The sequence below is a fragment of the Schistocerca gregaria genome, chromosome 1 (assembly GCF_023897955.1).
Source record: "Schistocerca gregaria isolate iqSchGreg1 chromosome 1, iqSchGreg1.2, whole genome shotgun sequence".
NCBI lineage: Eukaryota > Metazoa > Arthropoda > Insecta > Orthoptera > Acrididae > Schistocerca > Schistocerca gregaria.
The window spans coordinates 109,358,745-109,375,516 of NC_064920.1; the positions used below are offsets into that span (position 1 = coordinate 109,358,745).

At 40.7% G+C, this 16,772-nt stretch overlaps 1 protein-coding gene across 5 annotated transcripts in view; it reads right to left on the bottom strand.

Annotated features, from left to right (window-relative positions):
• Positions 1–4,148: 4,148 nt before the first annotated feature.
• The window catches only part of LOC126334603 (uncharacterized), a 150,643-nt gene continuing 138,019 nt past the window's right edge, over positions 4,149–16,772 (bottom strand). Inside the window, exons 18-23 of one of the 5 annotated variants that reach the window (XM_049997004.1) lie at positions 12,726–12,928; positions 8,017–8,184; positions 6,141–6,287; positions 5,771–6,056; positions 5,574–5,680; positions 4,149–5,496 (exon numbers count right to left, since the gene is read on the bottom strand). In XM_049997004.1, the coding sequence (XP_049852961.1) occupies positions 5,281–5,496; positions 5,574–5,680; positions 5,771–6,056; positions 6,141–6,287; positions 8,017–8,184; positions 12,726–12,928 (1,127 nt within the window). In that variant the 3' untranslated portion in view covers positions 4,149–5,280. The remainder of the gene's footprint in view (positions 5,497–5,573; positions 5,681–5,770; positions 6,057–6,140; positions 6,288–8,016; positions 8,185–12,725; positions 12,929–16,772) is intronic. The other 4 variants (XM_049997019.1, XM_049997012.1, XM_049997029.1 and 1 more) reach the window with 4 other exon arrangements.

Genomic DNA, 16,772 nt, shown 5'->3' on the forward strand with positions numbered 1-16,772 from the left:
AGGCAAAACTAACAAGACCACTTCACGGCCCCGGTACATGTTTAGAATCGAGAGCAAGTGACAGCGGATAGTTGTAGGATTAACTGAGCCCTTAGGGCCATGTGAAAGGCCAGGCGAAGCCGTAGCCTAGGTGTACACCATGGAGGTGTATGTGAATGGACCTCACATACAGTTGGTAAAGGGAAGGACTCCAGACAGAAGGGCTCACATGTGAACTGCAAACGTTAGCCCTGACCTGGGCCGCTGATGCAGGAGACGGGCTGTGCTGCAGGTGGGAAAAGGCAAAAGTAATTCGGATGTGCATGAGAACTACAAACATGTGCAACATAACTTGCAAGCAGTTGTGCATGCCTAACCTTCAATGGAAGGACTCTGGCCTCCACCAGGACACTGGTCACTGGACTATTTCTGAAAGAACCTGTTGCAGTCAAATGCCACAGTGGTGCACCGGGTCGAGTAAACGTAATGCCAAGGGCACCGCCAAACCATAAACCATACTCCCATAGTCTAGGTGGGATTGAACAAGGGTTCTGTAGAGCTGCAGCAACTTCGAGGTATCTGCACCCCAGTTGGTGTTGCTCAGGCAGTGGAGGGCATTGAGATGTTGCCAGAATTTCTGCTTAACCTGATGAAGGTGAGGTAGCCAAGTCTATCGGCCATCAAAAACCAGTCCTAGAAATTGGTATGCCTCCACTAGTCGGTGGATCATCAGTAAGGTGAAATTCTGATTTTGGATGAACAGTATGACACTTACAGAAGTGCGTAACACACTACTTTGCAGCCAAAAACTGGTAAAGGAACAGTAAGAAATGGAGAAGTCATCCGCATACAGAGAAGGTGAGATGGGTGGCACAACAGCTGCCTCTAGACAGTTAATGGCCACTAAAAATAGAGAGACCCTCAATACTGAGCCCTGCAGGACTCCATTCTCCTGAATATGGATGGAACTATGGGAGGCACCAACTTTGAAACAAAGTCTGAAGCGACAGGATATTTTGGATTAAAAAAAACAGGCACAGGCCTCAGAGACCCCACTCATAATGTGGCATGCATATGATGTCACCAGGTGGTGTCATACACTTTCTGTAAATCAAAAAAGACGGTAACCAGGTGATGGCATCTGGCAACAGCTGTTCAGATGGCAGACTCGAGGGACACAAGATTATCAGTGCTAGAGCAACCCTGTCAGAACCTGCCCTGACATGGAGCCAATAAGCCACGTGACTCCAGGATCCAACCCAACTGCCAACACACCATACGATCCGGCAACTTACAAAGAAAGTTGGTGAGGCTGATGGGCCAATAGCTGTCCACATCAAGCGGGTTTTTACTGGGTTTTTGCTCTGGAATGATTGTGCTGTCCTGTCATTGTGACAGAGACGCCATCACACCAGACCCGGCTGAAGATGACAAAGAGACTTCACTTGTAGTTAGACAGGAGATGTTACTCATCTGACTGTGGATCCAATCTGGCCCAAGAGCTGTGTCGCGGCAATGTGCCAGGCCACTTGGCATCTCCCACTCTTTAAACGGGGCGTTATAGGATTCACTGTGGCATATAGTGAACAAAATCACTTTCCTTCCAGCCACCATTTGAGAGTGCTTAAGACTGGGGGGTAATTCGCAGATGCAGAGGCTCAAGCATAGTGCTCAGCAAAGTGCTCTACAATCGCATTTTCACCAGTAGATAACACCATTTATGATAACACCATTTATGATAACACCGGAAACACCTGTTGGCGTCTGGTACCTGAAAACATGTTTGATCTTTGTCCAGACTTTGGAAAGTGACTTGTGGTACCCAATGGTCAAGACATATCTCTCCTAACACTTTTGCTTCCGTTGTTTGATAAGATGGTGAATGCAGGCACGGAGCTGTTTAAAGGCTATGAGATGCTCCAGGGAAGGGTGCCAACTCTCCTTAATTGCTTCAGCGATTTCAAACGAATACCAAGGGACTACCTTTCGCCGCAGGCATCCTAAAGAACGAGGGTTCATGTTTTCTGCCGCATAAACAATAGCTGTAGTCACCTGCTCAACCATCACATGTGGGGGAGATTCAATTGTGACAGCAGATGTGAAAGTTTCCCAATCTACCTTGCCCATCTGGGCAGGCGCCCATGGGCCTGCTGCTGGGGCAGTGACAGGAAGATGGGGAAGTGAGCACTAGCACATAGGTCGTCATATGCTCTCCAGTGCATAGATGGGAGAAGGCCAGGACTACAAACAGAGATCAATGGCTGAATATGTGACATGTGCCTCATTAATATGAGTAGGGCACCTGTACGTAAGAGGCTGACGCTGAGGTTGAGTTTGAGTTTGAGTTGTGACAGTAAATTTTTGACATCTCTGCATCTGCCAGTAAGCACTGTGCCACCCCACAAGGGGTTATGAACATAAACATTTTCCAGAAGCAGAGAAGGTTTACAGAGTTGTGCAGCCATTGCGTTCAGGGTTACTGCACCATCTGAAGGAACATGTAAGTTGCAGACAGTAATTCCCTGCGTTTTCCTTATTCTGACAGCCACAGCTTCAAGAGAGGTTTGAAAGGGCACAGGTTCACAGCATACCGAGTTCAGGACAGAGAAACTCCACCAGACACTCGATTAGAGATGCTACGGTTCCTGTAATATCCCTCATAGCTGTGTGGGCATGGTTCAACATTGCCTGGAACCAGGTTTCCTGGAGGACAATGCAGAAAGCAGGTGTAAAGATTAACAGTTGCCGTAGCTCAGCCAGGTGGTGAGAAACACCACCTCAATTCCACTGGAGGATGATGTGATCGTGAGACAGGGAAAGCACAGAACATTCAATGAGTCAATTTACACCTCAGGATCACCTGCTGCCACCAATTTATTTCCTGAGCAGTCTGTATCCATGGTGTCTGAGGGTCTGGCAAGATCTAGGTCCTCAGCAGATGCCAGAATCTCCACCTCATCCTCAGAAGTTAAGCTTGTAGGTAGTGGTGGTGTGGGTGCCACCACAGGTCCCTTGGTGTTGGGACTCTTGTTTGTGGATCTATCTTGCTGCTCCTTGGGATTCTCTAGCTGGGAGAGCTTGACTAAATCAGCCTCCATGACAGAGGGTGATAGTGAAGCCCTATGATCAGCTACTTTTGGGCACTTCACCCACTGGTGTGAGTCATCTTTTCCACTAGTATAAACCTCAGAAGCGAGTGACCCAAGGACCCCTTCCTAGCAAGAGGTGCTGAAGACTTATGGTTCTCTGGCTGAGAAGTGGTGACCAAGGTAGGTGGTGTGGTAGCAACAAGGAGCGAAGTAAAGTGCACCCCAGCACAAGGGGACAGATGTAGTCTTTTGGCTCAGAGCCGACCGGAAATCGCTGAACAGATGGGGCTACAACTGTTCTCCCCGTGGTGGCATAAGAGGGATCATGGCCACAGGAAGTAGAAGCTCAAATTTCCTCTTAGCCTCAGTGTAGGTCAGTCTGTCCAGGGTCTTTTATTCCACAATTTTTGTTTCGCACTGTAAAATCCTGCAGTCTGGCTTGTGAGGGGGAATGATGCTCTCTGCAGTTGACACAGATGGGAGGTGGGGCACATGCAGTGTTGGAATGTGATGGACATCCACAGTCTCGACATGTGACGCTGGAAGCACAGCGGAAAGACACACTGGAAGCACAGCGTGTATCAGATTGCAAAAGAAACATCCCCAGATTGCCACAAGTAATGCCCGTGACTGGGCAGAGGATGTTCTTTTTTCAAGACTGACCCTGAACACATTTGGACAAGCCCTCCACCTCCCCAAACTTGTCCTCTAAATGGTCAACAAAACACTGTGGCTTCATCAAAACAAAGGAGTACCCATCAGTTCTCGTACATAAGAGTTACCATGGTGAATAAGGTTCACTGCCATCCTTAGCCTGGCATTTCTCCCATGGTGTGGCCGGGGAGGGGGGGGGGGGGTGTCATTTAGGGTCATACTTCCTGGCATTGTACTGAGACTTACAATATTTAGAGACTGCTGGTGTTTGACCACCAGCAAGAGATAATGTCGGACACTTCATCAGGTGTCATCCACCTTGATGCCACCCACTCTGACCAGGGGCCCCTCCCCATGGGCGCCACCCAGCCGCAGTAAAGGCCACCTGGCAGGATGGCCATTGCCGGGAGTCCCGATGCCCCCAGAGTGTCACGCATCTACTCCTTGGTATAGTGGGGAATTAAAGGCACAGGTATCAGCAGAGCAATCCCTGTGTTGTCAGGGGGCTACAACAAACAAGGCACATGGCAGCCCCACCACAACGGACTGCCTACTATGCTGGGTATCAGGTGCAAACAAGTGCATGGTCATCATCGGTGAAGACAGCGACACTGCATAGTGCATGGTGGAAGATGCACCCAGGAAGGTGTCCTCACTCTAGAGAGAGAGAATGAGCAGGACTGCAATGCAACAATGAGAAAGCGGGCTACAGATCTCAAGGCACAATGGACATGATGCACCTTATAAGGCGCCCTTTCCCAACTGGCTTGCTCTTTGGAAAAATTTTGAAGATTGGAGGTCAAACCCTACAGGGGACCATCACAAAGGCCAAAATGTGAGAGACTCCTTTTAGTTGCCTCTTAAGACAGGCAGGAATACCTCGGGCCTATTCTTACCCCCGGACCTGCAAGGGGCTATAATGATCCCATGTCTCCTCTTTTTATGTATTGGTCATTTGAATGCAACTGGCTGACCAAACTCAGTTATGATATTGTGAAATGCTCATGTAATTGTCTCATGAAAAGTAGAAGAAAATAAAATATATCATGACTATTTGCAATAACAGCAATATCGATAGTCTATTTTCTTTCACAATCCATCATAGTTGCAGTAACAGTCATTTCTTCATGCTGATTGGTTTCGGACAATAATGTCCATTATCAAATCATGGCCCAAGACTTAAGTAGCTTGAAAATTTGTGAGATTGTCCACCACTAATCAATGCAGAGAAATGACTATTGTTTCAACTGTGACATATTTAACTGGATCTCTCAACATCTAGCATCAGTTTATCAGAATGAACTTGACACACCTTTAACTAATCAAAGGCTGTTGCAATACCTTTACTGCTAATTCTCAACATGATCTGTTTCCTACAATGGATTAAAATGTAATTAGTCATTTGTCATTATGCAGAATAAATAGCAATTGTGAGAAATAAAAGATATATAAAAGTACAACACATTTATTGGATAGAATACCAACACAAAACTATTTGCACATGAACTGTAAATAACACCATTATGACAAATGATAGATGTAACATTTTTCCATGTAACTAAAAGATTAAATGAAACCATAAAATAGTTAACATAATGACTGTTTGTATATTTAAAACGAAATTACACACTGATTTATTAATTACATCTCTCTCTTGACGTCTCAATGTTTTTTTTAGTATTTCTTTTTGTTGTTCCGGCAACACAGAGAATTTGTCTTCACTCACTGAAACAGCACTTGGAAGCAGGGATGCCACTTGTTCAACTGTAAGATCCTGAGGAATATTTTGGTATGGACATTAACTGTGTATCAAACAACCAAAATAATGAAAGTGAAAGAGAAATGAGTTACCTTAATCACATTGAGAGGTAAACATTGCACAGCACGAGAAGTCAATCCACAGAGGGGGAAGTTACCCCGAGTTCCTTTCAGTGATTTCCAATGTCTGGTATTCAATCCTTAGAAAACAATTTTTTTTAAAGGCATTAGATTTAAGTGAATAAAACAAACTGTTTCTATGTTAACAGCAACAACAACAACAACCTTACCGGCCATTATAACGCCTAAAGCAGAAATGTCTTCTGAACTCCATGTGCTTGGATCTCCATAATTTCTTACAGCTACTGCTGCAAGATCCTGCAAGCACATCATTGGACACCCCTTTATGTTTCTCAATACAGGTAAAAGTTTAGCAAAGGCTCTGTCCTTACTAAGCAAGTCTGTGATAGTGGGCGTCGGTAAACCACAAATAATGTTTCCCAAAGCTCCAACTGCTTCTGTTGGTAAGGTCTTATTCAGATTATCAATTAACCACTTGGTTGCTAAAATTCTGATCTGTGAAGTTGAATTCCCAAGTTAAAATCTTTTCAGTTCATGATGAAGCAGCTAATGTAAAAGAAAAGTTTAATGCTTACTAACCAATTTTGGATCATCTATTTCTTCACCTAATGCTGCTATTGTTTCCATGTAGAATCTCTTGTTATTTAATTTCACTTCACTTATGTCATTCATTCCCATTACTTTCACTAGGTGGCCAAGATCCAGTAAATTTGTCAGTAGAAAGGCCTGTTTAAAAAATTTGTGTTATGCTCACTTGTATTTTTGTGTTATAGTTTGTGAAACTAGTTTGTTTTTATTTTTGTATGTACTTATGGTAATTAAGATCTCTATCTTATAGGAATACAGAACAAAATTTGATAATCTGATCTCTCTGTACATCAACCACAACATGCCAGGTACACAATTCATTTAGATGGGAAGGGGGAATGCTAGATTAGATTAGATTAGTTGGAGAAAGTATGCAAGACTCTTGCAAATAAACCAAGTGGAAATTTTGAAATAAAATCTCAGAGGTGCACTGGAAAGGAGATGGAAAATGTTTAAGTACACATTTCAATGAGTATTAGATGTCTCGGATGTTTGACAGATAGTGTATTAATTGACTGAGTGGAGGAAATAAATCAACCGAACTGAAGTCATTGATTCCTCCCTACAAAAACATTCAAGAGCAAAGTATTACTTCAAAGAGAGGGTGGGTGTATAATTCTCTTATGGTTTTTTCAGGGACATAGAAATCAGGTAAAGTAAATGAAGGTGAAAGTGCCGTAAAAGAATAATAAAACACCTTGAAGTAAGAGGCCTGATCATTGAAAACAGCCAGAGGCAACATGTTTAACTTTGTTGTGGGTTTCTCACCTTCCACATCCAAGAGGTCTGCTTCTAGTTATATAAGCACTTTTAGTTGCAAATATCCACAAGTGGGAAGAGGTGCTTGTTCAGAGCTTATTTCACAGCTATCAAATATTTGATGCCAGGTTTTGTATAATATGCACTTTTATAATTTTGCAAAGAGAATTCTATATGAAGCAGGGTTTCATTAATCTCTACCAAGTGCCTTGTATCAACACTTGTCAATATGGAATTAGGTTACCAAAAAGTTTGGTTTAGTCTTTTCATCATGTGCTTCTACTTGGAACCCTGTACATTTACATTCCTCTATTCCTTTAAAATTAAGCTACTACTTCAAAGCATTGTGGTTATTTGCATGCTGTCACTAAGGGAGCAATGGCATTTTATTTAATTGAAATATGATTCAAACATACTTTAATGTTAATGCAATATTTTATTTTTCGGATGGATGGATGGTGTATTATGATTTATTCACCCAGAGCCCCAGAAATGTGAATTTATATTTACAGTTTATACTCACTGGTGGCAATTTCACACCCATAATCATAGGAGAGTGGGGACTTTTTTCCATATTTACACATGTAAGAAATATGTCACAAACAGGTACAAGGAACAGGATGTAACTGCAAACACTCTTCTTCCATTGGTTATTCAACATTTATACTGTAACAGCAGTTGCTTTGGGAAAAAAACTGCAATACACAGTACAAATATTTTTTTCACATTTTATTACATGACAAATTATTGACTAAATCTGTACATTCTTCTTTTAACTGTCAAATAACGGGAGGCCTAATGAGCAAAAGCTACCAATCATGGAATCAGCTCATATATGATTGATAAATGGAGTTAAAAAAGGTTGGAAATGAACAGAAGTACAAAAGCAGGAACAGAGTGTGAATTTAAACAGTATTACAGTGCTGCCCACTGAAATACTATGAGAAACAATCTTATAATAAAAAGGGGTGTATTGTGACGGAACAAGTTTCTCCATTACAGATAGAGATACTGCAGTTACTAATGTAAACATGCATGCATTCATGCAGGTCTGAAACTAATGTTCTCTGAAATCTCTTATTAATATCTTTTACTAATAGATTAATACCTTGCCAAGTGTGTTCCACACAACCTTTTGTGCCCTTTGTCCAAGGTCTAGGGCACCAAAAATGTCAAGACATTCTTCAGTTTCATCATTAACCATATTTTCTATATCTTCCTCCTTTAGGCCAAGGTAAGCACCAATTCCACTTGCTTTTATAGCAACACATGTAAGCTGAAATATTTTACAAATCTCAGCACATTTCCATTATACTTTTAACTATAGTTTAAACATCACATTAAGATTTTCCCAGCATATTTCTTCTAAATTTTTGGGTGTGCAGCCAGATACCACTGACATTCTGCCACAATATTAATTTTGAGTAACTTTTGTTCCCCAACCTATTCTACTGCAAAACATCTGGTCCTGGTACTCAAGCTGAATGTGGGAAGGGTTGTTAATGCATGACTAATTCTGTGTTTTTTTGTCAATTGCTTGAAGACAGTTAAACTTAACAGCTCTGATTTACTTTTTAGCTTTGATGGGGTTCACTTTCTACCTAAGTGCATTTAATGGACTCTTTACATCTTACTGGTAACTTCTTCAGTGCTGACCTGATGGCCTTGTTTGAACTTACCCACTCATTAGCTTACTTCTTATTAAATAACGAATTCTTTGAACCAACAGATGGCTTTGCTATGAGGAACCCTTTGTCCCCTGCAGTGGCTAATCTTTTTTGTGGAGAACTGAGGAGAAAGCACTATAGTCCGCTGTTTTAAAACCAACTGTTTTCTATCATTATGTAAGATGATATTTTTGTTGCATGGCTTCACGGCAGACAAGAACTGTAGAAATTCCTATGTCACATAAACTCACTACAGGAGAATATCAAGTTTATGATGGAGACAGAGAAATATGGGACTTTCTACTTTCTAGATGTGCTAGTATGCCATAAGAATGAAGGGTCACTGGGACATTTCATGCACAGAAAACCCATGCACACAGATCTCTATCTCCAGCTGTCACCACCCTGCACAACCTGCCAGTGTTCTCCATATCTTAATACATTGGGTGCACGTAATACCAGACAGTGAAAACTTCCACGAAGAATTACAATACTTGGAGAACATTTTAAGAGAATGGCTACACTTCATGCCAAATATGTAAGGCCAAGCACAGCTGTATTAAGAAGAAGCGACACACCGAGGACACTTATGACTATAAATCAACTGCTTTCCTTTCATACACTGGGAATGTGTCTTCTAAAAATATGCAGATTGCTTAGGAAAAATAAAATCAAGGTTATCTTGATTTCTTACAATAAACACTGAGTGTGGTGCTGCTTAAGACCACCAGATGACAAACTGTCCAGGAGTGTTGTACAGAAAACTAAAGATGCACCTGTCTTCAACAACCATTAAAAAATCAGCAGCAGCAGAACACTGTATTTCCATGGGACACTCAATGGAATACAATAGAACAGTAATTTTAGCTCCTTTCCACTTTTTTGGGATTCAGTAATCAAGTAATCTGTGGAAATGCATCCTGCTGATAATCTTATAAATCGTGACAGCTTTCAACTGGATAAAAATTAAAATCCTATAATTAAAATTGTCACAGCATAATTGATGGGGTCATGCAGTACTCAATGATTAATACATCTCACTTTAACCACTGGTGGTAGCAGACCCACCTCTGCTGTCCTGCACATCATCACCTGATTCATGCAAAATGTGCTGGTGTCTTTCGGTGCATGCGAGATTCAGTGCAAATACTGTGAATGCACCTGGGCTCTTCAGTAGTAGTCTACTCACCTGAAGACGGCCAGACATATCTGGGCTGAAAGATCATGACAGGATGTCAACAGGATCTAGCTGCACACCCAAAAATTATTAGAAGACCACGTTAAAACACCTCACACAAATAAGTGCCTTGATCGCTTAAAGCCCATATCCTAATTTCTCACTTTTTCCAGAGAGTGCCAAGAGCACAAAGTGCCGTAGTTTAAGTAAATTTTACTGCCGCCAATTTAAATTTTGTGGAAAGACCACAAAGATAAGAGATTGGGGTTCATACAGAGGCGTATAAGCAGTCATTTTTCCCTCATTCTGTTTGGGAGTGGAACAGGGAGAGAAGATGCTAGTTGTGGTACGAGGTACCCTCCACCACGCACCGTATGGTGGATTGCAGAGTATGTATGTAGATGTAGATGAAGTGTAGATTGGAAAACAGGACATTTCTCATAAGAACTGTCTTAATATCATGCTGTGAATTTACTCATATTTCTTAAGTAGTGGAATTCCATGACATCCAAGTGCATTTGTACAATTTGCTTAAGATGGCAACAACATGGAAAGGAAAGATTGCTACTCACCACACAGGAGGAATTAGGTCACAGAGGTACAATAAAGAAGAATCTCAGGAACACTTCAGGCTCCAGATAAAGTCCTCCTGCCTACACATGCTGAAGCTTGAATTTGGCTGTATCTGACAATAGCAGCAATCTAGGTAGGGTGGGTCGTGCATGGGATAGGAAAGGGGAGGCTTATCCTGCCCCAACACATCGATGCCTGTTCCCACAGGAAGAACTAACATCTTTTCCCTCCTTCACCCTATCATCCCTCTCTAGACACCTAAAGCCTTTCCTACTCCAACTACCCACCGCCGTTAGATTTCTGCTCATACCATATGCATTCGCAGAGTGAGTGAGTGAGTGAGTGAGTGAGTGAGTGAGTGAGTGAGTGAGTGAGTGAGTGAGTGAGTGAGTGAGTTTTCTAACATTTTTACATTTTTTTCCATTGTACCTGCCTATGAATCAATGCTGCCTCCATAATTTGACATCCCTATTTCAGCAAGTGTGAACAGGGAAGAGATTTTGTTATGGTTTTGGATATTTTTGTAGTATTAGCTGTAATTGAATTTCTGGTCAATGCCTTGATAGTTGTGACATTTGTTGGGGTTATTGGAGAAAAATGGTGTGGAAGATCTGTTTAAGAAGAAAACTTATGACTTGATGTCTCACTGATGAATAAGTCAATAGTGATCGAGCAACTCAGGCGACAAGGATGGTGAACGAAACTGGATGGAACCATCCTGCAATTTTCCTGAAGTTGTTTAAGGAAACAACAGAACCTCTGGATCTGTACAATAAATTTTCACCACTGGTCAGCCCAGGATCAGTTTATGGGCTAGCTGGGCAAACTGCTGATTGATCATCAACACCCGGTCAAGGCTTTCAGTAAATGGACATCTGCTGTTTCTCTCCACAGATGTGATGTCTGTGTTGTCATAGAATGGTTGTCAGCTGTTAAACGGAGGTATTGGTGGTGGTTGTGAGTGATGTGTAGAGGTTTTCACAATGCCACTAGAGAAGTGGCAACCAAGCCATGGAAGGCACCTCATGGAGGGCTATATGAATGACATACTGGAGTATGTTTTCATATTCTGGGCAAAATGAGTAGAAAGTTTTGTATCTTAGAATCTAGATAAACATGCCAACCATTAATTGTTAAGACAAACTGTTTAATAGCTAGCCCATAAATATGTTGACATAAGAATATGTATCCATGTACCAATGATGTTCATTGTTTTGTTTGTGGATTTGTGTTCTGATGGGGAATTAATTACTGACCACACTCTCACAATGAGTCCAAATGATAATGCATGAGAGAGAGAGAGAGAGAGAGAGAGAGAGAGAGAGAGAGAGAGAGAGAGAGAGAGAGAGAGAGAGAGAACACTTGAGAAAGGGATGTGTGTTCAACAGAGACTGGTAATAAAAGGTTGTTGATCATTCACAGAGTAAACAGTAGACAATCCTATTTCCACTAACAGCAGTTATCCATTAGCCACCCAATCCACACAATATCTTATTCATTCAGGTGCTATTCTTGCTCCCAGATCAACATACCCCACTGCTCATTCCACATGACCCAGATGAGAGGCCTGTGTGATACATTCACTTGCTTAGGTGCGGGACTGATAGCTATGATACATGGCGTAGGTGCAAAGTTCTTAGGTTGGCACTATGACACAGATGGCAGCGCCCTCTAGCCGGTGCTGTGCAGATCTACGAGCTCCGCTCCAGCTTCAGCCTATTTGATTCAGAGGAGATGACCTAGCAACATTGTTTCTACTTCATAGGGGACCAGCAATTACAGACTGTATTACTTCAGTGATAGTTTGTCCATCTACTAGTAGCTGTTAGATTTTATGGATGAACGGCTTCGCACTTAAGTGCTCATGTGTATGCAAAGTTAAGTAAAAGAGTTGCAGTACCGAAGCATTTTCACCTTTTGCTGCTCTTACTCACTTCCTACATTTGGCCTACCTTTCAGTTTACAGGAGCAGGTAAGTGCCGCCTTCCAAGCGGGATACAAACATAGGGACACAAGTGAAAGCAGCCATTTCATTTACTAGCTATGATGCAACCAAAATGATTAACCTGTTACCTATCTGGACATATTACCAAACTTACACTGTTATTATCTACCAGCTTTACCCATTGCTTGCTGAAAATGCCAACTATCTGTGAGTATTGAAAATCTTCAAGTTTTTCTTCTTTTTGATGTTCTCCTCCAACTTCTTAGATGAAATTTTGGACTGTCAATAATGATCTATAAAAATTGTGGTCCACTAATTGCAAAACAAATATGAGAAAATAAATTTATAAACATTTTTTTTAAGTGACGATGGTGAGTCCAGCTTATACTCTTATTTTATATAATACCTGAAGTGTTACATTTAAGACATCAGATACAACATCCATATTTACTTACATTGCTAACAATATTTACTTTCTGTAAATCTGTAGCAGAAAGAGAATCTTCATCCTCCACATTGCTATGCTCTGTTATAGGTGAGCTGCCAAGTTCCTTTACCCTTGAGTCTTCAGTTGTTTCATGAGCATTTTTCATTACAGCTGCTCTTAAACTGTTACCAGGCTCATTTTGTGGATTAAAATTTTTAGATGAAGCTGCCACTACATAAAAAGGAATGTCATAATTTGTGCATTAACTGACTTCATTTATTTGGTGAATTACATTTACACAGATTACATATATACGTCTCAGTAAAAATCTTGCACACTGAGTACAACAGTATAACAGGGAACTGAAAAAAGTGTGGTCATTAGGGATGGAGCACAACCCTAAAATGGGGAAGGATTGGAAGAAAATACAGCAATTTAATGCGTCATTTGGTGCAAGTGATTTAGGGACATGCTTTTTTTTTTAATTGGACAGGGATATGAAACAAGGAAAGGTTAGATTGCTAATCACCACAGAGGTGGTGTTGAGCACCACATTGAAAAAAAGACTGTTACATATTGTTAACAGTCAGGTAAAGTACCCTATATAAAATAAGGGGGAAAAGACACTCTTACCACACACGTCTGAATCATAGAAAAACATAGCAGAAAACAGTATTCACACTAGCTTTTCAGCTAATGCTCCTTTTCTAGTAAAGAGATTCATACAACCACCCAAATGTTCATCACCTGCTTAGATAGGGTGTCTGCATGGTTGTGTGCAAATGGATGTAATATTGCTACAGAAAGTGACAGAACTCAAAAGGCTTATGTGAATACTGTTTTCTGTGCCTCACACATCAGTTTGTTATAGGAAGGTGATTACCTTTCCCGTATTTTTAGTAATATTCCACCCATGAATTTCCATTGTTGTTTGACAAACTACTCTTTCAGACTTTGCCTAGAAACTAACCAGTATGAGGAACTATGTATCAGTGGGTGTATGATCCAGTCTGTAGCAGTTTCAGCAAGGTATATAACAATGAATGAAATCTAACACTCAGTACTGAGTTCATTAACATTTTATTTGTAAAGAAAACCAAGTTACAACCAGAAAGTATTTTCAGTACATTAAACGACATGTAAGAAGCAGAACACTGCTGGAATACATGGGCTGAATGGAGAATGTAAAAGTTACAGAACAATGGAAGAGAAAACTACATCAGCACGATACTCTAAAACACCATCTACATTGATTCTCTGCAAATGACATTCAAGAGCCTGGCAGACAGTTCATTGAACTACCTTTACAATAATTCTCTATTATTCCAATCTCTTACAGTGTACAGAAAAAAACGAACACCATATCTTTCCATGCAAACTCTTATTCCCTTATTTTATTGTGATGATCATTTGTCCCTGTGTAGGTTGGCTTCAACAAAATATTTTTGCATTCAAAGGAGAAAATTCGTGATTGAAATTTCATGATAAGATTCTGCTGCAACAAAAAACCTTTATTTTAATGATGTCCAGCCCAAATCCTGTATCATTTCAGTGACACACTCTCCCATTTCACAATAGTACAAAATGTTCTGTCCTCCTTTGAACTTTCTCCGTGTACTCCATCAATCCCATCTGGTATGGATCCCACACCATGCAGCAGTATTCTAAGAGTACAGGCAATCTCTTTAGTTGATTTGTTACATTTTCTAAGTGTCCTGCCAATAAAATGCAGCCTTTGGTTAGCCTTCCGCCCAACATTTTCTGTGTGTTCCTTCCAATTTAAATTGTTCATAATTGTAATTCCTAGGTATTTAGTTGAATTTAAGGCCTTTAGATTTGACTAATTTATCATGCAACTGAAGTTCAATGGATTCCTTTTAGCACTATTGTGTATGACTTCATACTTTTCATTATTTAGGGTCAATTTCCAATTTTTTGTAAACCTGTTTTTCAATTTGTTTTGATCTTCTGATGACTACTAATCAAAAAATGACAGCATCATCTGCAAACAACCTAAGATGGCTGCTCAGATTGTCTCCTGAAACGTTTATATAGATGAGGAACAGCCAAGGGCCTACAACACTACCTTGGAGAATACCAGAAATCAGATCTGTTTTATACAATTACTTTCTGTCAATTACTAGAACTGTGACCTCCCTGACAGGAAAACACAAATACAGTCACATAACTGAGATGTAAGTACACAATTTCAGTACAAGACACTAATGTGGTACAGTGTCAAAAGCCTTGTGGAAATCCAGAAATATGAAATCAATTTGAAATCCCTTATCAATACCACTCAGCACTTCATGGGAATGAAGAGTTAGTTGTGTTTCACAAGAATTATGTTTTCTAAACCTGTGTTGACTGTGTGTCAACAGACTATTCTCTTCAAGATAATACGTAATGTTTGAACACAAAACATGTTCCAAACTCCTGCTGCATATTGACAATGATATGGGCCTTAATTTAGTGGCTTACTCCTACAACTTTTCTTGAATATTGGTGTGACCTGTGCAACTCTGCAGTATTTGGGTGTGGATCATTCATTGAGTGGAGGCCTGCATGAAGCTGTTAAGTATGGAGCTATTTTAACAGTATAATATGAAAGGAACCTGACTGGCATGCAGTCTGGACAGGAAGACTTGCTTTTGTTAAGTGATATAAGTTGCTTCACTACTCCAAGGACATCTACTTCTACATTACTCATGTTGGCAAATGTTCCTGATTCTATCATCATCATCATCATCATCATCATCATCATCATCATCATCATCATCATCATCATCATCATGACTGATTATGCCTTTCAGCGTTCAGTCTGGAGCGTATCCCCCTTATAAAATTCCTCCATGTTCCCCTATTCAGTGCTAACATTGGTGCCTCTTCTGATGTTAAACCTATTACTTCAAAATCATTCTTAACCGAATCCAGGTACCTTCTCCTTGGTCTGCCCCGACTCCTCCTACCCTCTACTGCTGGACCCTTGAGTCTCTTGGGTAACCTTGCTTCTCCCATGCGTGTAACATGACCCCACCATCTAAGCCTGTTCGCCCTGACTGCTACATCTACAGAGTTCATTCCCAGTTTTTCTTTGATTTCCTCATTGTGGACACCCTCCTGCCATTGTTCCCATCTACTAGTACCTGCAATCATCCTAGCTACTTTCATATCCGTAACCTCAACCTTGTTGATAAGGTAACCTGAATCCACCCAGCTTTCGCTCCCATACAAAAAAAGTTGGTTGAAAGATTGAACGGTGCACAGATAACTTAGTATTAGTACTGACTTCCTTCTTGCAGAAGAGAGTAGATCGTAGCTGAGTGCTCACTGCATTAGCTTTGCTACACCTCGCTTCCAGTTCTTTCACTATGTTGCCATCCTGTGAGAATATGCATCCTAAGTACTTGAAACCGTCCACCTGTTCTGACTTTGTTTCTCCTATTTGGCACTCAATCCATTTATATTTCTTTCCCACTGACATTACTTTCGTTTTGGAGATGCTAATCTTCAAACCATAGTTCTTACATTTCTGATCTATCTCTGAAATATTACTTTGCAAACTTTCAATCGAATCTGCCATCACAACTAAGTCATCCGCATATGCAAGACTGCTTATTTTGTGTTCACATATCTTAATCTCACCCAGCCAGTCTATTGTTTTTAACAAATTCTGGAATATTTATTTCACCTTCTTTGGTGAAGAAATTTTGCAGCACTGTCAGTTTTATTTCCATTGCTGTTACTTAGAGAAGGTTTCCATTGTTTCTTACCACTAGCATACTTCACATTCAGCCAGAATCACTTTGGATTTTCTACCAGGTTTCATAGTGGAAGTTATTATCAGCACCTTGCATTTGAGTCCATGCTAAATGTTGAGCTTTGGTAAAAGATCACCAATCTTTGAGATTGTGTGTCAATTTAAATTTGGCCTTTTTTTTGTTGTTTCTGCAACAGTGTTCTGACCCGTTTTGTGTATCTATAAGGACCAGCTCCATTATTTGTTAATTTCTCTGGTATAAATCAATTGCTGCTTAAACTATTCCTCTGAATTCAAGCCACATCTGGTCTACAC